Raw genomic sequence first — 24228 nt, forward strand, 5'->3', positions numbered from 1 at the left:
GGGGCCTGACTTGGCAGGGATGTGGAGCTCACACCGCCTCCAGGCAGAGCGCACACTTTCCGGAAGGCCTACCTCGGGCAAGGGCCCCCCACATGCTGTTCCCTGCCACAAGAGGGAGAACTCCTGCGGGCTCTGGGGCGTCGCAGAGGTGGGGCAGTGGCAAAACCCAGCAGACGTGCCGTGACAGGTGGGGTCAGAGGCAGTCAGCAGGAGCCCAGGAGAAAATCAGACAGAAGAGGCGGTGGGTGGAACAGGCTCTTGGTAGTTCCCCACTGGTCCCCAAGACCCCAGTCAGCCCAGAGCTGCAGCCAGAGGCTTCTGCCTCACCCAGTACATCAACTGCATGTGGGAGACATTCGATGTAAACACGCACTGAATGAATGAATGACCAAAGGAAGAATATTCAGAATCTTTTCTCCCTCTGACTTTAGAGAGCACACGGGGAGAATTTCCCATGAGCTTATCAGTCACATGGCCACAAGTCACAGATTTCTCAGGGCACCCCTCCTTCCAACCTAACAATACGGAGTGACTTTTGTGTGCCGGGTACTTGGCTAGAAACCGGACGTATGAAGATAATTGTGGCCCTGACTTCAAAGGGAGTAGGAAGAGACGGGGGGGACAAGACCAAGGTGCCCATACTGTGGGATGCGTGCTGTGATGACAGGCAGGCAGGGTCCGTGGCAGGGTTAGGAGGGCTGGTGTGCAGGAGATGGGACGGGGAAGGTGAGCAGGGCAGACCCTAGAGGGTCCCTGGAGCCAGGCTAAGGCGGTCGGACTTTACCCACTGGGCCAAAGGCCACCAGCAAAGAATTTTAGATAAACGAAGGGAAGCTTTTAGATAAAGCTTCTGTTCTGCTGTCAGTCCCCGTGTTAGGGAGGCGGCACATCTGAACGCTGGCTCAGGGCACAGGCACTGGGGCTCTGTCAGGCTGTGGGAAGCAAAGCATTGCTAAAATCACTCGGCCAGTTTCAGTCGGTTAAGTGTCCGACTCTTGATCTCAGGGTCATGAATTCAAGCCCCATGCTGCGCATGGAGCCTACTTAAAAAACTTTTTTAAAATAAACATTTCTAAAATCAATTTGCCAGTCGAGTGAATGCCTGCTCTTAACATCTGGACGGAGGCCACTTTTTCTCTGCAATGTACCGTGTGGTTACCGACTTACCTTCTGGGCTCCAGAAGGCCCTGGCCCAGTTCCTGCCAGATGGCCTCTGTCCTGGCAACTTCCCAAGGGAGCCACACCAGGGCGGGGGCAAGGTGGGGCCGTGATGCAACACTTATAAAACAGACGTCCTGGGACTTCCACATGGGTGTCTTTGGCTCCTGACAGATACCTTTGGAGATGCCCCCCTTCTCTGATGAGAAGCTCTGATGAGCCTGTTGCTCACAGCGAGGAGGGCCATCCGGAAGCTCTCTGCGCCTGAGGCACATCATTTGGATATTGGCAAAGGCAGCGCGCTTTCCACCTCGGAGGGCGGACTGGGATTTTGGAAACACCTAAAATAATTCCAGGGCACGGCCGGAGTGTCGGTGAGTGCCTGAGCTTCAGAAAATTATTTTTGGTCAAACAACCCACATGGGAAGAGTGCCCCATGACCGGTTCCCAGGTGTCCTGAGTTGTGGCACCCTAGCAGGACAGGTCCTAACCTCTCAAAGTCCACATGTCCTCATGGATGTCCTGGGCCTCCCTCCATGGTCAAGTCTGACTGTGCTTCTGGGAGAAATTTGGTGCAATGGCATATACCACCTTGGACATGGGGACAGAACACAAACCCATTTTCCAGGAAGTTTTCACTGTCTAATATTCCAGTATCGACCACGTGGATGCATAAATCTTTGCGGAGTGTTGTCTTTCAATGTCACTTAATTATTTCCAGCGAAGGTTACTGTTTCATTTGTAATCACTATATGACTGTATAAGCCCTTTCGTGTAAATAATTAAGGAAAAAATACCTCCTTCTTCGGACGCGTCCTCATTTTTGGTTCAAAAAATTGTGTACGGTGTACTTATACATAGGCCTCATCGTAAGAGAAGTCAGAAATTCTTAGAACATCAGGGTGCAAGAGTTTGCATGTCTATTTCAGTCCAGCCACAGAGTGTTTTACAGAAAGAGCCTGAGACCCGGAGGGAAGGGAAGCCCAGGGCTCCAGAATGAGCTCAGTGGGGAGGGTAGCTACAAAATTGGAATGGATCCTGGAACTCAGGTGGGTGGGATGACTAAAGACACAGATCTTACTGGCGCGTCCAACGTGGTTTTTGCTGTCTGTTTGCTTCCATTACCGCTTCTGCACCAAACACAAAAACCTCACCTTCACGTTAGTGTAACTTTTAGTAGTTGGCCATCACATAGTTTACAAGGATCTTTGGCTTTTTGTCTAAGGAAAGAAATGGCGGGGGGGGGGGGGGGGGGGGGGGGGCGGGGGGAGAGGACAGTCTACTGAAAATATGCAAAGACATTAATGCCACGCATATGAATAAGGCCAGGTTTACTCACCATCGATTTATCTTCTCAAATCCAGGTTAGTAGCCGGGTTTCATGACTCAGTCCCTGCTGACTCCCAGACCCAGGGCCAAGGCCCTCTCCAAGAGTTTGCCTGCAGCCAGCTGGGCCAGCCCTCAAGGAAGCAGCACGGCCTCCTTCCCTTGCTTCTGTTTCCCTATCTGGGTCAGATGGATCATCTGGGAAAGACGTGGCCTCCCCAGAGGAAAGTACAGCACGTTGGCAGGAGTTTGCATGTTTGGAGAGGGCTAGCCCACACGATGGGCGACCTGGGTGTGAGTGGCACATATGAACAGCAGAGGGACAGGCTACCCTCTTTCCTCAGTCAAGAACCTGCCTCTATGTTTCAGTGAATACCTCGAAATCTAGCTGAAACGGGACCCTAGATCTGGCCCCAAGCTGGAGAATCAGAAGCTCAGAGCGGCAGGGAAGTGGCAAGCCGTGGGCGGACTGTCCTTCCCTCCAGGCTGTTACCAGGATCCCAGGTGTGGAGACATCCCGTGCCCTCAGCCTGGAGGAGGCGAGAGAGCCAGCACAATGTTCGCCTGGCAACGACTGGCTGACTGACGGGCCAAGGAAAGCTGGGAGTGTGGACGCTGTTCCCCTCTTGGCCTTGGCGACTTGTGGAATGTGCGGAGAACTCTGGCATTGGGAGAAAATGTTTCTTCACAGAGGGGGGACAAATGTTCATCATGATTCTAAAGTGTCTGGGCTGGAATGTTCTCTGAAGGGGGAGTAATCTCATCCCTCCACAGGAATTAAGCTTGTCAAGGTGGAGATAAACCCCCTCCTCCCTTCTCTAGTCCAATTTGCCAGGCACCCTCCCAGTGGCTGCTCAAGGACCGTAGGGAAATAAAGTTGAGCGAGGTGGGTCCCAGGCCTAGGGGACAGGACAAAGGTTTTCAAAATGCCTCAGGGTTTTGCAGCTATAAATACCTTTGGGTCATCTAGTCAAACCTCGTGCCCAGAGAAGGGACGGAATTTACCCAAGATCACACAGCAAGTTGGGGCCAGGAACAGGCTAGAGCACTGAGCTCCTCCAGGGTCCCTCTGCACCAACTGTGACCTGGGCTATTTTCAATGTTTTTTAAATCCTCACTGGCAACCCTCTGGTACCCCCAATTCCTTCCTCTCCCTGGGGCCAGCGGTGTGGGGTGTCCCACAATCGAGAGGCACAGTCCTCCACCAGAGGCCACGTGCGCTCTAAAGGACAACCAATTTCCTAAGGCTTTTGCCTTTACGTATTCACGGTGTAGACTTTAATGCGAGGCAATCGCAGCTGCCCTCGGAGATGTGTAGTCATTGACGAGTGCCATCCAATATGGTAAAGGGCAGCGGGGGGGCGGGGGGGGGGCTCGGTGACTTCCGGACCCTCTACCTCCTCCCCCTTCCCCTTCGGCCCTTAGACAAGCCTCTAGCTGAACACTGAACAAGGGTCTTGGCGTGGCCATTGCTCCCCGCCACCTAGTCGAACACACCTGGATAGGTCAGGCACGGTTTATTGGCTCAGGAAGGGCCTGAAGCGGCGCCACCAACTTGCCAGGTGACCCTCGGCATGCACCTTGCCCCTGTCTGCGTCTGTGTCCCGTTCTTGGAGCGGAGCCAGGATCGTTACAGGTCCCGTCCCTAGAACTGGAGGGGCCCCGGCAGAAGGGGCCAGAGTCCGCCCGGCGGGGTCCACGTGGCCCGCTCGCGCCCGCGAGCTCCTTTCTCTGCTCTAGGGCGCACGGCATTTATAAAGGGCCAAGTGGAAGAACAGTTCTGCCCGGCGCAGATGCTGAAAGTCGGCGTCGGTCAGCAGCAGGTCTTGCAATTGCGCGGGGGAGGCTCCCGCCCCCCAGGTAGAGACCCAGGCGGACGGCGGGCGCCAGGAGAGACCCCGGGACCTGCGGCGTGGTGCGCGTGCGCGGTCCCGCCGCAGGGCCGGGGAGGGCGCGAGGCCGCCGGGGGCGCCCCGCGGCGTCGTGCGCGTGCGCGTGCGCGTGCCTCCCTCAGGGCCGGGAGCGGTGCGAGGCCGCCGGAGTCTTCCTGCGGCGTAATGCGCGTGCGCAAGTCCGCCGCAGGGCCGGGAGGGGCGCGAGGCCGGGGGCGGGCCGGGTGGCGCTCGGCGCTGCTGACGTACAACTGCCCGCGCCCCCCGCCCCTCCGTCCGGCCGCGGGTTGGCCGCAGCCACCGCGCTCCGCCCCCTTCCTCGGGGGACGCCCGGACGGAACCGATCGCGGCTGGTTTGAGCTGGTGCGTCTCCATGACGACACGCGCGGCGCTATAAATAGCGGAGCGGCGGCCCGTCGGCTTTGTCAGTCCCCTCAGCCTCCGCCGCCGCCGCCCCTCTGCCAGAGCTCCGGCGCCACCTCGGGCCGGCGGTCCTCCGCGGGAGGGAGCGAGGCGGCGGGCGGGCGGCTGACGGGGGCGGCCGGCGGTCCTGCGCGCTCGGCGGCGGCATCTCCATGGGGCTGGCCCGCGGCGCCGGTGCGCTCTAAGGTGAGAGGGGCGCGTCTGGGCGGTTGGGAGGCAGGAGGGGGGACGGCCACGTGTCCCTGCGCGCCGGGCCGGCGGCCGGGGGACCGACCCTGCGCCTGAATCCGTGAGGGACACGTGGTCGCAGAGCCGGCTGCGGGTCCCTGAGCCTGGTGGTCGCTGCCCTCCGGGGCCTGGTTTCCCCCGTGAAGGGGGGCGCCGACCCCCTGGCCCTGTGCGGCCGCCCTCGCCGCGGCCCGTCCTGCCCGCGATGGCCCCGGCTTAGGGCAGCCCGGGCTGGAGGGGGTTGCGTTTCACCTCTTCCGAACCACGTCAGTGAGTGTTCAGAGCCGGAAGCTGATAGGAAGGCCCGGGGTTCCTTCAACCGCTATTCTTTTTTAAGACGCGCGTGGCAAGCCCGGCAGCAGGTGCAGGAGAGAGATGAGCGAGCCCGTGCAGGTCTCGGGCTCCCATCGCTCCTCTCACTTTTATTAGGATGAGGCACACCGTTTTGCCTCGTTGTCCTGGAATTTTGTATCCCTTAGTTTTCGCGTGCAGAGGAAATGACCCGGTCTCGAAATTGGCCGGAGTTGCTGGAGCTAAGAGAGCCTGGTAGTAACTGTGGCAATAAAGTCTCCGTTCGCTGTGAGTTGCGATTGTCCGTTTAAGGAGTCTTGGACTTCGCGATTGAAGAAAAGCCTAGAATGTATAAGATCGCAGGTCAGGCGAGCAGACCCGCAGTTGGGAGGCAGCCCTCCGGTTTTCAAAAGAAAGCTGACGGTGGTTGTTTGAGGATCCCAAGTGATTGGGGAACGTATGGAGAGCACAGCCTCTTGAAACGTCTGGGGAGGACAAAGAATGTGTTGACTTCACATAAACCTGAAATTGGGCATAATCTAGTTGACTTGTGAAACGTTTTCCGTTCTTGAAATCAGTGTCTTGTAATACTTCCCAGTTGGCAGCAAAGAATTTCGTAGCAGAAAAGTGCGATCTTGTGCTAATTGACTCATCATTTTAAGGAGCTTAGCTCTACAAACACCGGAAGGTGGGATTTCTTTCTGTTGCAAGTTATTAAAGTAAACCTTTAGAAGGTACTTAGTGCAAAGTAATGAAAACTTCCCAGGTGAAAGCTTGAACGTTGCCTAAAAGATAGGCCCTAACTGAATGACCCTGTCTGCCCCTGCGTGGCCTACGCTGTGTGTTATTCACACGGCCGAAAAGGGTTTGCTGTCCCCTTAGTCCCCTGCCTGCCTCTAGGGGTGCTTTGGGCGACGTAGGAGGCTGCTAGTGCCAGAAAGTCACGTTACATTAGATCAAGTCTTAAAACAAGTCCTACCTGCATGGGTTTGGATTTATGGCAGGCTCGTCCCCCTGGGCCTCTCATAGTGCCCCATGCCAGAGCCAACCGTGGCCCCGAACCATTGCCTGGCCTCCCTGCCGTAGGCTGCAGGCACTGAAGCGGGTCGCACAGTGAAAACAAAGTCCCCTGCCTAGCAGCAATTAAATGGGTTAAAATCGGTAATTTTAAGATCACTCCTTTACCAGTGTCCCATTTCGTGAAGGCCAAGGACAGTGGCTCAGATTGTGACGAGCTTTACTTCTGCTTGTTCATAATCCACGTACGCTTCTCTATTTTTGTTATTCGTAAAGTTAGCCAAAAATTAACTTCCATGTGATTACTGTCGGTAGCTAAGCGTTAGGGTGCCTGTGAGGACAGAAGAGGTTGCCAGAGTTGTGCTCACTGGACAGGAGCCAACCCTGACTCCAGAATGCAGATTTCTGATCAGATACAGCAGCCATGGTGCATTTTCTTGATAGGAAGATTGTACTTTTTAAAAAAAAAAAACCACATGCCCGGTATGAAAATAAAATAGCATAAAAATTCATAACATTTTTAGGAAACTTAAGAGCACTCAGTAAGTTGAGCCTTAGACACTTCCACGATGCCTTTTAGTCACTAAGTTACTCTGTGCAAGACTTAGTGAAAATAGGAAATACAAGATGTTTCTATGGTGCCTTTCTGTAATTAGCGTAATGCTGTTTTAAGCTTCTAAAAAGCTAAAGCATCTCTGAAATCAAGTAAACTGACCACTCTAAAATTTTGTCCACGTTTGTGAACTCAGTGAAGATTCTGAAACCGGCTTTCTGTAGGTTTTTTAGCAAAAATACTTGCAATGCTTATTTTGGGATGTGCAGTGCTGCATATGGAATTTTAGCGTGGGGCTTGAAAAAGGCTAGTGTTGAATCTGGTGTCCACTTGGGTGGTGTAGAGGTTTGTGGGGTCATGTGACTTCCACCTGGAATAATGCAATTCCCGAATCCAGGGAGCGAGCTGTCTGCGGGGGTGCTGGAGTAGCCCGGCTTCCTGTGTGTGTGCAGTCCCTGTCTGATGTTTCAATTTGATGTGTTCTCAAGGGAGACGGCGACTTCTGTGTTCATCAGAACTTTTCCACTGCTGCACCGAGGGCACGCCCTTCCTCAGGGGGGCTTGGGATCCCGGAAAATTGCCTTTGTGAAAAGCTGGCAATAATTTCTTTAAATTCCGTCTCTTAGTTTTCCACGTAAGTATCCGTGGTTGCCACAGGTTATTGTTAAGAATTATTAAGTGTCGCAGTGAATTCTGAGTGAATTTCTCCACCCCGTTTGCAGTTTGTTACGTTTCAGAGGAACATCAGGAAACCATGAACAGCTTTAGTAATGCAGAGTTTGATTGCCATTTCCTCGATGAAGGCTTTACTGCCAAGGACATTCTGGACCAAAAAATCAATGAAGTCTCCTCTTCTGTAAGTATATCAAGTCCATGCTGGCAGTGCAGCTTTGAAAATGCTGGGCAGATGAGTGGGGAACTTGAGTGGGAACCTTAAGGAAATCTAATGGAGCTCAAAGGTCTTGTTAGGGAATTTGGGATTTATTAGCTGTGGATCACCCAGTGGTAATAGTGATATTCGTGTCAGTGACGGGAGTAAAAAGATGAGGGTTCACTGAGAACGATGGGAGAGAAGAGGGGCCGCATGTGGGATGTATTATTAGCCTGCTGCTGAGTCCCCTGCAAACACTCTTTCTGCAGGATGATAAGGATGCCTTCTATGTCGCGGATCTGGGAGACATTCTAAAGAAACATCTGAGATGGTTAAAAGCTCTTCCTCGGGTCACCCCCTTTTATGCAGTTAAATGCAACGATAGCAGAACCATAGTGAAGACCCTAGCTGCCATTGGGACAGGATTCGACTGTGCCAGCAAGGTAAGCAAAAGCGGCAGGGCTCCAAAGTCCTTCTATAAAATGGCGCTGGTGTTCCCAGCAGGACAGATCAAAGTTGTGTGTTTCTTGGGCAGCAGATCGTAGTGCGCAAGCTGCCCTGTTTTTCTGTTCTTTCCTCGATTAGCCGTGTGTATATAATGCGTGATCTATTCTTTTTCAGACTGAAATCCAACTGGTGCAGAGTCTCGGGGTGCCTCCGGAGAGGATCATCTATGCAAATCCTTGTAAACAAGTGTCTCAGATTAAGTATGCTGCCAATAACGGAGTCCAGATGATGACTTTCGACAGTGAAGTGGAGTTGATGAAAGTTGCCAGAGCTCACCCAAAGGCAAAGTGAGTTACTCCGTTTTGAGGGCAGGGTCAGGTATGGGGTCTGCGGGTTGTCAAACTCAGATTTCCGGTTTTGAGATTTCTGTACCTTAGTAAAGCATAAAAGTGTGCTGGGGTCGGGCAGAGTCGAAAATCGGGAAAACTTCTTGAGTGAAACCGTGTGAAGCTCAAACCGCAGGCTGTCCGAGCCACAGAGCCTTGTTGTTTTAACCGTGGCCGTAAGCGGTCTTCCGTCATAGGAAATTTCATACGATCTTTCTGCTTCTAGGTTGGTTTTGCGGATTGCCACCGATGATTCCAAGGCAGTCTGTCGCCTCAGTGTTAAATTTGGTGCCACACTCAAAACCAGCAGGCTTCTTTTGGAACGGGCGAGGGAGCTAAATATTGATGTCATCGGAGTCAGGTGAGTTCTTGGTGGTGGCATAGACGCTAAGATCTTAGTGCGCCTCTCATAGGTCTTCTGTAAATGGTTCTTTTCAGAAACAGCAAGAAATCATATATTCTCCTTTCTTTGCCCCAGCTTCCACGTGGGAAGTGGCTGTACCGATCCCGAGACCTTCGTGCAGGCCATCTCCGACGCCCGCTGTGTCTTTGACATGGGGGTGAGTATATGTAAACCCAAGTGTGGGGGTGGGAGGAGGGGGGGCAGGGCTGACAGTGACTAGACTTCATTCTAGAATTAACCTGGGGAAGTACCCCGTATTCCAGAGGCTTAAATCCATCTGCATAGAATTTCAAGACTTGGTATCAATCTGACTACTCGATTGACCGAATGTTCTTGACTCCAGGCTGAGGTTGGTTTCAACATGTGTCTGCTCGATATCGGTGGCGGCTTTCCTGGGTCTGAGGATGTAAAGCTTAAATTTGAAGAGGTAATTATAATAAAACTGATATTCATAGCTATTTTCACAAGTTCCATTTTGGAGTGTTTTGAAACTTCTTTAAGTGTTTTAAACTAATATCAAAAGAAATTGTACAGATTATAAAAACAATGTTTTTGGTATTAGTATTTTCAGTAAGTTCTGTGCTATTTAAAATTGTATGTAATATCCTTTGGTTTTGTAAGCCAAAATGAGTCCGTTTCCCCCAAAATCTTGGAAAACAGTTGATTATGTTAGGAAATGTTGCTGTGGAAAGTGAGCACGCAGACTTTGGTACATCATTACCCCAAGTGTGCTTTTTCTCGGTTTTGTATTTCTCTTTAGACATTTTAATTGTTTAGTCACTTAGGAAGTTAAAGTGGACATACTGTTAATTGGACCATTACAGGGTGGTTGAGTTTGTGAAATAGGCCCACCTTGTAAAAATTTTATGAGACAGGCAGGATGGTTTTATCCTATTGGCATGTATTGGACAGATTAAAGTATTCAGGCCCCTTGAAACCTTAGTAAGCAGTAATAAATTTATACTATCACTCGATCGACTCACAACCCATAACATCTTCTAAAGGACAGGGGAGTGTCCGGAGGGGAATCCAGATGAAACCACGGGACACGCAGGCTGGTTTTTAGGGAGATGTCTGTTCTCTTGCCGTTGTTGCTCGATCCTAAACCTCCCTGCTGGTGGCTGCGTTCACCTTTTTTTATTCTGTTACTTCCCAGAGCACTGGGTTTTGCTCTTCCGTGCGAGTTCCCCTTGAGGTGACCGTTCTTGTCTCTCTCTCCTAGATCACCAGTGTAATCAACCCCGCCCTGGACAAGTACTTCCCGGCAGACTCGGGGGTGCGAGTCATAGCTGAGCCCGGCAGGTACTACGTCGCGTCCGCTTTCACGCTTGCAGTTAATATCATTGCCAAAAAGCTCGTCGTAAAGGAACAGACGGGCTCTGATGGTGCGTATAAAGGTCGAATCCTTGCATGCGTAACTGTGCGTTGGTACAAAACATGGTAATTGAGACCAGTCTGCCTTTCCAGATGAAGATGAATCGAGTGAACAAACCTTTATGTATTACGTGAATGACGGAGTGTACGGATCATTCAATTGCATCCTTTATGATCATGCACACGTGAAGCCCCTTTTGCAGAAGGTACCTTTTTTTTCTAAGTTTCTTTTACTCGTTTTGAGAGAGGGCGTGTGGGGAAGGGGCAGGGAGGAGGGGAGAGAATCCCAAGCAGTCTCTGCGGTGTCTTTGCAGAGCCCAGCGTGGGGCTTGAGCCCACGGACCCGCGAGATCGTGACCTGAGCCAGAATCAAGAGTCGGACGCTTAACCGACTGAGCCACCCGGGCGCCCCTGTACCTTTTGAATATAACACATACACCAGTTAAAGACGTTTGGTCCTAACAGGTGTAACTAGGCATATTTTTCTGTCTTAAACGCAGAGACCCAAACCAGATGAGAAATATTACTCAACCAGCATATGGGGACCAACGTGTGACGGCCTTGATCGCATCGTCGAGCGCTGTGACTTGCCCGAGATGCACGTGGGCGATTGGATGCTCTTTGAAAACATGGGTGCTTACACTGTTGCTGCTGCTTCTACTTTCAACGGGTTCCAGAGGCCAACCATCTACTACGTGATGTCGGGGCCGACATGGTTAGTGACCAGAGTCTCCGTGCACGTATGTGGGTCTCGTAAGAATAGATTTCTTCTTGGGTTTTTACTGGTTCTTGTCTGGTTGAGTAAGAAATCGTTCTGTTTAGATTTAAATACAGTGTTTCTAAAAAGTTTATTTTCTGCCTGTATTAAGAATATGTGCTTTCCAGAGTTTGGAAAATACAAACGGAAAGAAAATCCTCCTGATACCGATCTGTATTTCCTTTCAGATTTTTGCAAAGGTGTAACTATTTCAAAAAAGAGCAGTTAGGGTATTTCTGTATGACTAGAATATTTTGACAGGTGTGTACGGCCTGTGGTTTCCCCGTTACCAAAAGAATGGTTGTGAAGAAATGCTTGCCTTAGAAACACGTTGAATTGCCTCCTGATGACATAGTAACCGAGGAAGTTAATGGGCTCGTAAAGAAGTTATTCTCGTGGCGAGGCTGCCCGGGTCAGTGATCGGGGTTTCTGACTGTGCCACTTCTGTCTCAGGCAACGGATGCAGCAGATCCAGAACCACGACTTCCCGCCCGAAGCGGAGGAGCAGGACGCGAGCGCGCTGCCCGTGTCCTGCGCCCGGGAGAGTGGGATGAAGCGCCCTCCGGCCGCCTGCGCCTCGGCCAGCATTAACGTGTAGGTGCCGCTCCTGGAGCCGCTCACTCGGGAGTTTAGCTTGAATTCTGGGATTGGGGGGGACCGTCTAACTTAATTACCGCTAGTTTCGAAATGTCTTTGCAAGTAGGGTTGGCACGGATGCAACAATACGGAAGACTAGGAGTTGGGGTCACTTATCTGTGTTCCTATGGAAACTATTTGAATATTTGTTTTATACGGATTTTTATTCACTTTTCAAACATGCTACTAAAGAGTGCCCCTCAACTGCTGAGCAAGCGTTTGTAGCTTGTGCGTCGGCAGAACGGGCCGAAAGCTTAGTGCTGTGACCGGTTTTAAAAATAAAGTATCTTGAAATAATCGGGCATTGGGGAATTTTTACACCGTGTCCATTCCAAACGGCTCATCCCGAGTGTGTGTTGTGGGGGGGCGGGGACCGATGTTTTGCCCCACTGCCGAGAAGGTTGTCACCGAGGACTTGGGAACCGAACCCGTGGTTTTCGGTATTTTGAAAAGCCATCAAAATTCCCTTCGTCCTGTTGAGCGTTTTTCTTTCAAGTACGTGAGTTTTGTAGAAAGCTGGCCGCGCATTTGCATACAGAACAGTGGACCCGGCCCACGTGCAGGCGGAAGGAGAAGCGTGGACGAGACAGGCCGTGCCCTCTGCTGCTGGCCCGGGTCAGACCCCCGAGTGTCCACAGAAGTGGCTGGTGGAGGAGGGCCCAGAGCCCCTGGTTGACTGATTGTCGCGTCAGGGCTTGTGCCCAGGGAAGGAGGGCCCGTGAAACCCCTTGCGTGCTGCCTTCGGGCCCCACCTTTCCTTCCCGCCCGTCTTCTCTCCAGGACAAGCTGTGTAGCTACGCGTTAGGAAAGCGGTACAACGTTTGGCGGTCAACTTACTTTAATAAATTCGACGACGATTATCCCGCGTTGTAGAGTTCTACCTTCTTTGACCTCGTCCGCTGGCTTTTACGTTCTCTTCCTCAACTCCAACCCCTCCTGCCCAAAAAAGGACAGCAGGTAACCCCCAAGACGGGAACGTCGAATCCCTGCAGTAGCTGTACGTGGGGAGGGGAGGCCTGGCTCTGGTAAGCCACCGGCCCCCACCGGTCCCCGAGCGGCGCCGCGTGTCTGGAGGCGCACAGCAAGTCCAGATGGGAAGGCTGCGGCTCCTCTCGGGGAGAAAAGGAAGCCGAGCCCGCCAGCTCCTGCTGTGTGAGTACATCTGCCGAAGGATTTGCAGGGAATGGCTTCTGTTTCCTAAAAAGCCACCTTCCCCCAAGACCCGAGTTGCACATGGACACTGCGTCGCTGTGATGGCCGTTGCCTCTTCCTCGGCTGCTCGGCCAGACTTGGGCTGGGCTCGTCCCCAGCTCTGATCTCCCTTCTTAGGCCCGCGAACATATTTTAGTTGTCAGATGTGAGTGATACCTCTCAGGAGCTGCGTACGAGATACAGGTCTGGCTGGAGTTGGGGCCGAGGGGAGGGAGAAGCCTCTTCCGTCGACACTTTGTCCCGCTTCTGTGAGCACATCCTCTTGTGATTCTTCAGGGTGTTCGCGGCAGAGGGGTTGGCGTTGAGAAGCGGGACTAGTCACCAAGCGTGGGAGCTCGGGACATCAGGTCTTTCCACTTCAACAGGAAGGAAGGATGACCTTGTAGTGGTAGCGGTGAACTTGGGACGGAAGAGAGAAAGAGGGAGAGCGTACTTCCTCACTCAAAGTGTGCCAGGGACTTGGAAACTGCTCTTAGCGAGGTAAAATGCATTCCAGACAACTGGCTGGTGGGGACAGAAGCGGGCGCGGGTCACCCGTTCTGCCCACACAGCAGCCTCAGCCCGACTCCTGGCACCGTGCTGAAGCTGCTCGTGACCCCCCGAGTTCCTGGGCTCTGCCAGGGCCGCACTCGGGTCTGGAGGGTGACGGGGCCTGGCCCCGGCCCAACGGTCTTCACTCCTCCTTACACCCGGGAGGAGGCAAGTGAGTTCAGTCAGGACGGAACTCTCAGGTGCCGGGTGTGTGTGAACACTCCTCCAGAGACCCTCTCGGGTCCCGGTTCGCCGTGCAGGGCTTAAAGGTGGCACTAGCTAGTCATTCACAGAAACTGGATGTTTCTAGACTTGCAGCGTGAGGTCAGTGAGGACAGTGGCTCTGGGCCTCCACCAGGGCAACAGGTGAATTTTCCCTCCTGAAGGTGCTGGAGACCAGACAGGCCTTCCGTGGGGAGGGACCCAGGGGTTTCCAGCTGTTGGTCTAAAGTCCAAGGTCCAAGGCAATGGTCTCTGGCTCTGCATTCTGTTCACTGAGGGAGCATCTGAGAAATACGGATCGCCGGGCCTGCCGCACACTCCGGAAACGGGGCACCCACCTGAAAAAAGCAAGAGTCTCCCCGACTCAGTCCTTCCACGGCACATCCTAGGTGACCGTCGTAGCGGGTTAGACCGCCAAGCGAGAAGACATTTGAAGTCAAAGAGGTACGGGACCGACGGGAACCACAGGAACGGGGCTACCTTTCTTCGTACCGGAAGAGCTGCGGTAAATAAAGGGACGAGACGACAGGACGTAGGCAAGACACGAACCTGGGTCCACAGAAAAGAAAAGCCTTTGGGCAGGAGGTCCCCAAGGGCAAGAGAGAGGACGTTAATGTGCCAGACGAGCTTGGGTCGCCGGCTTAGGTGCACTGACACGCTAGACGGAAGGGGGATCGTGAGGAGGCAATTTGGCAATGTGAAAAACACGCTCTCTCACCCGGCAATTCTAAGAATTTTCCGACAAACCCTCTTACAGGCTTTTCACTGTGCGTCGTAACAGCACATGTGGGACACGACCCGCGTGCCCAGGAGGGCGCCGAAGATCAGTGGAACGGGCCGGTGGCTGCCGGAAGGACGCAGGCCTACAGGGGCCCATCTCCCAGCTAGAGAGGGAGTGGGGTGGGGGGCAGCGGGCAGTGTGCCGCTGTTGAAAGCCATCCCAAAGCACACCCCCACCCAATTCTGTGTGTGGCCACACACACGCGGATGGGCACAGAGGCTTTCCAGAAGAGCCCACAAACTGGTGGTAGGAGAATCGGGGCCTGAGGAGCGGGGTGGAGACTGCATAGGTGCTTTCACACGTGTCTGCGCTGATCTTAAATCACAAGTCTCCCAGGTGAGGAAAGGGCTCAGAAATGAGTGGCTCCAGTCCCACGGCTGTGGACAGAGGCAGGACATGTGACTCCCGCATCCGCTTGGGGCGCTTTTCCTAGCCTACACATACGTTGCTGAATTTGAAGCCCAGAGAGGCCAAGTGACTCGTCCAAGGGAAGCCAGCGAGTCCAGAGGATCTAAGAGTAAATAGGTCTCTGCTTCCCTGGCCAGTCTGGCTCTTGGTCACTTATTGAAAAGAGCCATGGCGGGAACGATCCTCTCTCCCTGCAGCGGTGGGGACACCGCTGTCCCTATCGCCCGCTGCCTCGGTCTCCTTCCCCACCTAGGGCAGCAGCGCCTCTGGCTCCAGAGCCCTGCTCAGGTGGGCACCCGTTGCTGCACGGACGTGGCCCCACCGTGGCCTGTCCCCGTGAAAGGGAGGCTTTCGAGTCCCTCACCGGCCCTTATTACAAAGCTCAGAATTTAGTGCACGGATGGAAAACCTCTGAGAAATCCTTGCTGCTGTTTCTGGGGGAGGATTTTTTTTTTCCACCCTCACTGCTAACCCTAGAATGGGGAGGGTCACGACCAGAGGTGGCCTGTGAGGTGGCCGGGCCCCCGAGGCTTCTGACCTGCCCCCCGGGGACTGTGCACACTCTGCTCCTTGGCTGGACAAGTAGCGTCGCCGGACTCAGCAAATAAACATGGAAGCTGATGCGTGGGGCGTGTATCTGTTTATTTGAAATTCAAATTTAACTGGGCCTCCCGAGTCCTGGGTATCAGGAGCCCGGCCTCAGCCTCTGTACGCTGTGTGGCCCACGCAGAAAGGTGCTCCTGTGAGCCTGTGTCCCCTTATCTGTCCAGTGGAACGGGGACAGAAAGCGGTATAAAGCAGGCCCAAGCGGCTCTGAAACCAGGCTGGGAGGCCTTGGGGATCGGCACGCCCGAGCCTGAGACAGCCCTCCCGGCCGCAGCCACCAGGGGGCAGCAGCGCCTTGTGTTGGAGGTTCCTCGGCCCACTTGGGCACTGAGACCAAGCTGTCAGGTCATTCACTCAACAAACGCTGGGGAAAGGGGCTCCAGCCAGCCTTGTCCACAGCCACTGCCCCAGTAGGTGAAGCCCGTCTCCCGGCCCAGCCACCGCCCCTCCTGCCTCGGTCGCACCAGCCCGGTGAACAGCCCACGGGGCCCTGCAGCCTGTCCTTGCTGCCCTGGCCTGTCCAGGGTGAGTTACACCCCCAGCCACCTACCGAGGTGCCCTGGTGACGCCGCCCCCTACCCCTCCTGCCCTAGCCCTGCGGGCCACACAGGTGGGTGTGGGAAGAGGTGGGGCAATGTTCTCTGGGGCCCCCACCCACTGAGCTGTCCTCGAAGCCAGGATCCAGGTCCCGTGGGTCTCCACGCATCGGTGTCACCCCCTCCGTGTCTTCGCATGGTCCCAGGTCCTTGTCCTTCCCACGCCAGAGCTGCCCCCTTGGGGGTGTCTCATCCTAACCTCGGCCCTGGCCTCACGGCCCCACATCTGCGGGATCAAGGGGACACTGGCGGCCACTGCTCTGAGCTGGGGAGTCTGAAGAGTAGATAGCTGCCCTCTGCCCCAGGGCCCCTCCTCCTGCCGACACGCAGGGTCCAGGTCACCCTGTGTTACAGGAGAGGACAGGGAGGACCTTGTCTAGCGTCACATGGCTCATTGGTGGCCACGCTGGGACTTGAACCTCGGCCTCTGTGTCCAGGGCCCTCGTGGTGCAGCTGCAGGGGGTCGGAGGGGCCACGGGCTGATTCCCGTTGGTCTCCTCCTGGGCAGCTAATCCTGTGCTGGGCATCCAGGGGCAAAGGTGACCGGAAGGAAATGAAGTGACAATATAAAGGGAACGGCGCTGTGAGGGGAGTACGGGGGGCTGTAGGGACTATCTGGGGAGAGGCGGGGTGGCTTTCAGGAGGAAGGGACATTTGCATGTGGTCAGAGGAAGGGCCTGGTGTGTGGGTGAGCGTGAAATTCCAGGAGGAGGAGGCAGGAAGGCCACTGTCACCCCACCTGGGGACAGGAGCAGTGGCAGAGCTGGGCCAGGCTGAGGGCCACGGACAAGGTGGATCGCCCCCCCCCCCCCCCCCCCCCCCCCCCTGCCGCCGAGTGAGCTGCCGGGGCTTCCACACGGCCTCCCTCACCTCTTCAGGAGCCACCCGCTTGCCAACACAGTCCCAGGCCAGATGAACCGGACTCTGGATGCCACATCTCTGCCCGGGACGTGCCTGGATGTGTGTCCACGACCCCTCCACAGAGGACAGACACTCCAAACTGGACTTCGCCAAATCCCCGTGGGCACTCAGGCACAGGCCATGTCACTGGTCCTTCCCCAGGCACGCACACAGTGCAAGGGGCACCGTCGGGGGTCGGGATCTGGCTAGTTCTGATTCTGCTACTGACGTCCTGGGACCCCACGGGCTGAGGGGCCTGGCTGTTGCTGCTAGTAGAGTCTTGGGAGCCCGTGGGGGGTCTGTGGGGCCTGTCCATTCCCTTCCCGGGGTCTCGTCTCGCGGGCAGGTGGGGCAGGAGCGCGAGAGAGGCCCTTGTAAACAGAACAGCACTGTGAGAGCGGGACAGCGGTGCCGGGACCTGGGCACGCGCGCAGTGTGTGTGTGTGTGTGTGTGTGCGCGCGCTGTGAGCTGTGGGGACACCCAGCCCAGAGGCCAGGATGGGCCCTAGTGTGCCCTTTCGTGAACTGCAGGAGTCAGGTGGCCTGGCCATCCTCAGAGTCTGAGCCCAGGGAGCCCCCCAGCCCCCAAGGCAGTCTTAGAAGCTGCTAGAAAGAGCCCAGAGGCGACGGAGGGGGAGAGCCCTACTCTTTACCCTCCAGGGGCGGCGAACTTTCCTTCCCAGGACCCTGCGCTAGTCAGACTGCACTCACCCCGGCCCCGCGCGGCTCCTCTGGACCCTGGCCCTGGCGGTGTCCTGCCGGGCCGTGTCCCCAGCTCACCCTTGGGCATGTCTGCTCCTTACACACACCTCCCTCCAGGCCCAGCTCGCAGTGTTCCTGCACCACTGTGTCTCCAACGTCTACTCCGCCCTCACCCCTTCTCCTCTGAGAGGCCTTCTGGGTGTCCCCCAGGCCCAGGAGAGGGCTGCACCAAGGCACCAGGACTCCATGAAGCCAAGGCACCAGGACTCCATGAAGATCCCCCCAGTGCATGTGGCCTGAGGGCTCTCCTCTCGGATGCCTGAGTCTCCCCTCTGGCCAGCGGGCTCCTCCGGGCAGACTGGGCTTTGTTCACTGCTGGCCCTCAGCCCAGGGCAGGGGGGCTCTGGGGAAGGTCAGGGACAGGAAGAACTCACACACAAACTCCCCTTCCCCCAGAATACCTTCCGTGGGCCTGCGGTCTCCCCTGTCAGAAGGCTGATGGCTTCTGTCCCCTCCTCAGGGAGCTGCGATCAGACCGGAAGCCAGTGTCGGCCGTCCAGCGTGGGCCCGCCAAGTGTCGGGAACGAAGCCGATGGCCCCCGCGGTGCCCAGTACAGGGCCAGGCCCTGAGAACAGGCCCGCTGGGAGGACACAGGCCGTGGCGGGGGTCGGCCACAAATGTGGCCCCCTTAGGGACCCAGGGACTTTTCCCCAGATGCTTGGGGCCCTGAAGGTGGCTGCAGAGGGCTGACAAGGAAGCATGGACCAGTCAGCTACCTGACGGCCATTCTCTAATTGGGAGGAGATACACACAACTTGGGCCCTCGGGAGCTTCACCTGGGTTCCGGTCCCAAATCCGCCACCCCCTTTCTGGACCAAGTCACTTCTCTAAACCCCAGGTGGCCCGTTTGTACCATGTGGGCGGTAATGCTACGTTGCATGTCGATGGGAGGTTGAAATCAATACACTGAGCAGTCTCTGTCCTAGGAAGCCCTCGGCAAACGGGGCTCATGGTTTGGCAACTTATGCCGGTTCCCACAGAGGAGGCCAGCCTACCCAAAGAGAGAAAGTCTGAGGCTGCCTTCATAAAAACCCAGGGCTCGGAGTGAGGGGGTGATAGTACCACCCTCATGGGGGTTGATCACGACCTGCCCAGATGAGCAGCCTCGGACACGGCTCCCCCCACCCCGCCCCACCCTCCCCTCCACATCCCAGGGGCTTGCTTCCTTAGATTCTAAACATTCTCCTGTATCAGGAGTTGTTCCTATTGCTGTATTTAATCCGTGAGCACAGGACACTGAGCCGGGTGTCAGAACAACTGGACAAGTTCCACGGAGATATCACCCTGGGCCGGGGGTGCTCGGTCCACACGAAGGATGGAGGGCTGAGCCACAGCCTTCACGCAGCCTCTGGGGCACATTGGGATCCTGTGTTTTCTGGGCGGGACCACAGGGGTCCCACAGAGTCATGGAAAACGCAGACTAGCCCGGGGCCATTTTTCTCGAAGGCCTGCTTTAGACACATAACGTTATTAGCTCTGCAGTCCTAGAGTCTAAGGGATACAGAAGAAACTTCCGAGGAGCTTTAACCAACGTGAGGTGCCCAGTGCAGGAGGGCAGAGGTCTGGGCTCCCCCGGGGCAAGGAGAAGGCAGGACGAGACCCTTGTAGGAGGGTGGGGTGCAGGGAAGAAGGGGCAGGCCCAGGCCTATAATTTGCAATGTAGGGAGGGGCAGGAGGAGGAACCTTCTAGCAAGCAGCTCTGGAAGAGCTTGCTCCAAGCCAGAGGATTCCTGCTGGGGAGGTGGCTCGGACCAGACAGCTTTGAATTCAGTTCTGGGTTCTTCCCCCCTCCGATGAGCTGAGCTCCCTGGCATCTGACCATCTCTGGGGCGACTCCCTTGCCCACAGAACTGCCCCCCTGACTTCTGCGAGCTCCTGCTGGAGCAGGGGTCCACTAGGACCCCCAGAACCACATCGTCCACATTTGGACAGAAGCCCTTGGGATGGTTAATTTTCTGTGCCAGTGGGACCGGGTCATGGGTACCCAGATATTTGCTTAAACATTATTCTGGCCGTGTCTACGTGGGCCTTTCTGGATGAGATAAACATTTTAGGTAGGAGACCGAAGAAAGCGGATGGCCCTTCCCACGTGGGTGGGCCTCGCCCAGTTCGTTGAAGGGCTGACTGACGCAAAAGACTCGGTGAGGGAAATTTTCGCTCTGAAAGTCTTGAGCTGGGATGTTGACCTCTGGCCGTCAGGCCCATCAGCTCTCCGGGGTGGGGCTCCAGCTTACGCCTCCCGGGGCTCTTCTGTGAGCCAATTCCTTATCGTAAATCCGTGCGTGTGCACGTGCGCGTGCGTGTGCGTGCGCAGCTCTCCTGTGGGTTCTACTCCTCTGGACGATCCCGCTACGGCAATCCTTCCCATTATGTCACCTCTCCCCAACAAGCAGTTACCGACTTAACCTTTTTTGCAAAATCCAAGCCCCCCACTGGGAGGGGAGATGCCTCTGGGCCCGGCAGAGTCATCAAGGCACCACCTTGCCCTTGGGCAGCAAGCTGGACCCATCCCGTGTCACCTGGCCTCCCTCCCTCCGCCCCCACCCCTGGAGAGTGCCGCCCACCAAGGTCCAGAGCTGTGGGCACATAGGAGATTCACCCACGAACTGGGATCTGGTAATGCCACCGGCCCAGGATTCACCCTTACAGGCAGCTCATGGTTTGTACACGGAGGCACGTACCTTAAAAGATGACTAAAGCCAACAAAACAGCCCGGTCCCCCGACAGCCTGTGAGGCAGGCTCCGAGCTACTACCCCCTTCTCCATTTCGCCCCTTCCACAGGGGGAGACGCTGAGGCTCTGAGAGGGCCCCGCAGCCCACGGGCAGGTGTGACGGACACTGTGGGTGCCCATCTTGGAAACAGAACTCCGGTCCTGTTCCTGAAGGACACGGTGGGCCCTCCTCTGAGAGCCAAGGGTGTATCCTGCCTGGCCGGTCACGGTCACTTCATGCCCCCCTGCCAAGGCACGGACCTGGGTTTCAGCCAATGAGAGGCGAAGCTGGTGAGAAGGGGAGGGGTGGTGGGGAGGATTCTGGAAAGTTCTCCCCCCTCTCCAGGAAGAAGAGAAGACAGGCCTGCTTCTCTTCCTGTGTGGGATGCCTTGTGAGCCGTACCGTGGGGACCCCAAAGAGACAAGTGCGAGACAAACGCGAGTGTGAGACTGGGGGCGGGGTGGTGGGTAAGGTGGAGGGAACGTGGGGGGCCCAGGCTGCTGAAATTAGACAAGCCTACAGCCTTTGGACTTCTCGACCTGTGAGTCGGGTGGAATCACCTACGGCTCGGTTTTCTCCTGCTGGGACCACATGTGTCCCTCTGGTCATAGGCTGAGAAGGCAGGTCTCCCTCACGGCCGGTGCTGATCGCCCCTGGTCCCCTCTCTGCCCTCCAGCCGGGCCTGTGTTGATGAAATGGGGGTGGGAGACGCTGGGGGGGGGGGGGGGCGGGCGGAGGGGAAGGCGGTCAACCCCGCCAGGACCAGTCCTCTTGTATTTCCACGGATATTTCTTGGCATTGGGCAGATATTGAACAGGCTGCACAGGATTTACAGACACAGTGACAGCTACGGGGACACCAGCGGGGCCCAGTTTACCAACGGCAGCTGCACCCAGCTGAATCTACCTGGAGCCGAGTGCGGAGCGCCGCGGGCAGCCACGGGGGGCTCTCAGGGGCCAACAGACAACTCCAAGGATTCCGTTTATTTGATCATTTTAATACAGGAAATGCCAGACCAATCAACGGGAGGACAGCCCTTGCACAGACGCCTGTGTTCACTACGTGGAACGGGAGGGTCTCCACAGCACAGGGGCACGCATGCATTTCCTTTGACACGGGCGGATGGAGAGCGCATAAATACCACAAGATAACCAGGTTCGGGGCCGGGCGCGGGGGGCGGGAGGGGAGACCACAGGCCACGAGGGAACCACGCTTCACAGGCAACGGAGGCATGAAATACGGGACCTACACGGGACAATTGCACCTCACCACGGGCATAATTTATATATCAAAAGAAAGGAGGCCATAGTATGCGTACGTGCGAGCAGCTCTGATCGGAGGCCACGGACGAGCGAGGTGGAGCCATGCACGGGGGAGGGCTTGCCCGTCTCCTCTCCCTCCGTTCTTGTCCCCGGCTTTCCCACGGTCACCCGCGATCGCGAGATGGATGAGCCCGCCTTGTCTCCATCTTGGGAAGTCCCATCAGTGTCCTCAGCCGCGTGCCCTGGGCTCCCCTGGGGCGGGGGAGGCACCCCGGAATCGAGAACTATGAGCCCCGCGTGTAAACACCTGCCCGGGCGGCGCCCTGGGGGGCCGGGCCGGGGCAGGAGGAGGCCAGGGGGAGGGAGGAGGCGCAGCCGCCAGGCCGGGCAGGTGCCGCGTGTCGCCCGGGGCCCCGGCCGGGAGAGCAGGAGTGGTGGAGGAGAGGCATCCACTTTTGCAAGCAAAGCTGAAACGGCGAGGCAGAGCCTGTGTTTCTCTGCAACCTTCCGGACCGCCGGGTCCCTCAGAACTGACTGGCGCTGCTGGGGTCACACTGTAACAAGCGGACGATGGAGGGGTCGCTCTTGGCACCTTTAATGAACTCTTCGCCTGTGGGACGGCAGAGAGGAGATACGGGGAGGGGGTGAGCCAGTGCCCGGTGCCCCTCGCGCTTCCAGAGGTCACGGAGACGGCTCCCGGGTCCGGGACGCCCCCTCTGGTCTAAGTCTCGCACCTTCTCGAAGCGGGGCCCAAGGGAGGCTCCGCTCCCTTCGCAGGCGCTCCTGGAAACTCCCGTTTTGCTGTCACCGCTCGCTGCAAAGCACGGGGCAGCTTAAGGGGCATATCCAGTAAGACGGGAGCTGTGGCTTGTGGGGCAATTTAAATCCTTTTAGCAGTCACCCCAGGCTTTACGTAAGCAAGCCGTGAGCTGTGCAGAAAGAACACGGTCTCCGCCTCTCACCCATAACTACTTCAGAGCCGAGGGGAGCGCGGCTGGGTGGGTGGGTGGGTGGAGGGCAGCCGGGCGTCCCCGGGCACTGCCCGGCCTCCACTTGGCTGGCAGACCGGCTGGTTGCTGCTGTACTGTCACCCTTTGGGGTGGGGGACTCGAGGAGACCCGCCTTGCCGAGCGTCCAGCCGGCCCTCCCCCACCCTCTGTCCCTCCCGCACCGCCGAACCTGCCACTGTTGGGACGAAGAGATAGGAACGTGGGTTTGACAACCTCAGTGAGTTCCGGAGAAACCGTGACCCACACGGTCACTGCCCCCCTCTCCCAGGACGCACACGGGCAAGGACGTCGGGGGGAAGCTGGCTGTGCTCTGCCGGCTGATGCTTGGGCAGTCTGCGGCTGTGAGGCCGTGATATGTACCCCCGCAGGACAGCAGTAAAGGGAGTAAGGAGCTCGTGGCCCGTGCCATGCCACCACGGGCAGGGATCTCCAGCCCCGACCTGACCCAGAGGACACACTCCGCGAGCGGCTTCCAGGAAGCCAAGTGAGGGGTCCGGAGGCGAGGATCCAGCCTCCCAGGCCGAGACCACCTGCCAGCCCCCTGCCGGAGAGGAACACCCCCTCTTGCGGGTCCCCAGTAGGGGGCAGGCAGACAGGCCCCTTGGGGAGACTAACCAGCCTCTAGGCTCCAGGCTGGGCTGGGAAGCACCCCCTTCAGAGGAGGAGAAACCGTCCAGGACCCTCTGCTTGCACGGAGGACGACTGTGTTTTCTTACTCTCCTGATGGCTGGTGGGGACTTTTACCGGCCACTCCCCCACCATCTGATGGCTCCGGGGTGGGGGTGGGGGGGCGGGGAAGCTTCTAAAAGCACAGCCCCTTCCTCCTGGCAGACAGCAGGGCAGGTGAGGGGCTGAGGGGAGCCCTCGGGGGCTCTGGGGGTTCCTGAGCATGATCTGCGTCTCTGGGTCCGTCCGGCAGTGGTCGGGGCGCTCCTGGCACGCAGCCAGTCTCCGTTCACACGTATGGCTGGGCGGGGGGTATGGACAAGACAGGGTGGTGCTGGAGAAAACCCGTGGGCACCACTGACCCCCGGGGTGGCCGGAAAATAAGACAGAGTGCAGGGCCCCCCAGCTCAAGGGCTGGGCACCCCAGCTTTCGCCCTGATCCCTCCAACACCCACTCTTCCTTCCCTCCCCAGGCCCCAGGACAGACGACAGGGGCTCACAGGCCCGGCCCCACGGTGCACGGACTCAGGTTCACCAACAAGCAGGGAAGGCGCACGGTGAGGGCCCAGCTGGGCCCGGAACGGGTGCGTGGGTCCCGGCAGGGGAGAGGGGCCCAAGGGCGACACTAAGAGCTTCCTGGGCATCGTCCCATTGAATTCTCACCGCCGCCCGAGACTGAATTTATCAACCCCATTTCCCAGAGGAGAAAACCAAGGCTCGGGCGAGCCAAGACTCCGTGCAGGTCTGTGGGCATCTGGAGCCTGTGCCTTGCTACCCTGGAGGGTGAAAGACGGGT

General features: G+C 56.7%; 2 protein-coding genes and 1 non-coding gene across 5 annotated transcripts in view; 2 read left to right on the plus strand and 1 right to left on the minus strand.

The window, feature by feature from the left end:
* Positions 1-4821: 4821 nt before the first annotated feature.
* ODC1 (ornithine decarboxylase 1) lies at positions 4822-12059 on the plus strand. Of its 3 annotated transcripts, XM_019452115.2 has the most exons (12): positions 4822-4985; positions 7377-7522; positions 7611-7744; positions 8029-8202; positions 8381-8553; positions 8819-8953; positions 9071-9152; positions 9339-9422; positions 10218-10380; positions 10463-10575; positions 10870-11084; positions 11580-12059. In XM_019452115.2, the coding sequence occupies exons 3-12, from the start codon at positions 7643-7645 to the stop codon at positions 11722-11724; spliced, it is 1386 nt and encodes a 461-aa protein (XP_019307660.1). In that variant the 5' UTR covers positions 4822-4985; positions 7377-7522; positions 7611-7642; the 3' UTR covers positions 11725-12059. The 3 variants fall into 3 exon arrangements, with proteins under 3 accessions (XP_019307660.1, XP_019307680.1, XP_053747136.1); XM_019452135.2 differs by lacking the exon at positions 4822-4985 and having other exon boundaries at positions 7334-7522; positions 7626-7744; XM_053891161.1 differs by lacking the exon at positions 4822-4985 and having other exon boundaries at positions 7335-7522.
* LOC128773735 (small nucleolar RNA SNORA42/SNORA80 family) lies at positions 6300-6434 on the plus strand. The gene has a single exon (XR_008418165.1). It is a non-coding gene; the product is annotated as a small nucleolar RNA SNORA42/SNORA80 family (small nucleolar RNA).
* A 9411-nt stretch (positions 12060-21470) lies between the features above and the next one.
* HPCAL1 (hippocalcin like 1) overlaps positions 21471-24228 on the minus strand; it is a 104540-nt gene continuing 101782 nt past the window's right edge. Inside the window, 1 exon segment of the mRNA XM_053891162.1 lies at positions 21471-22366. Within this exon segment, the coding sequence (XP_053747137.1) occupies positions 22281-22366 (86 nt within the window). The 3' untranslated portion in view covers positions 21471-22280.

The sequence above is a fragment of the Panthera pardus genome, unplaced genomic scaffold, assembly GCF_024362965.1.
Source record: "Panthera pardus isolate Hobbes unplaced genomic scaffold, ASM2436296v1 HiC_scaffold_26, whole genome shotgun sequence".
Lineage (NCBI taxonomy): Eukaryota > Metazoa > Chordata > Mammalia > Carnivora > Felidae > Panthera > Panthera pardus.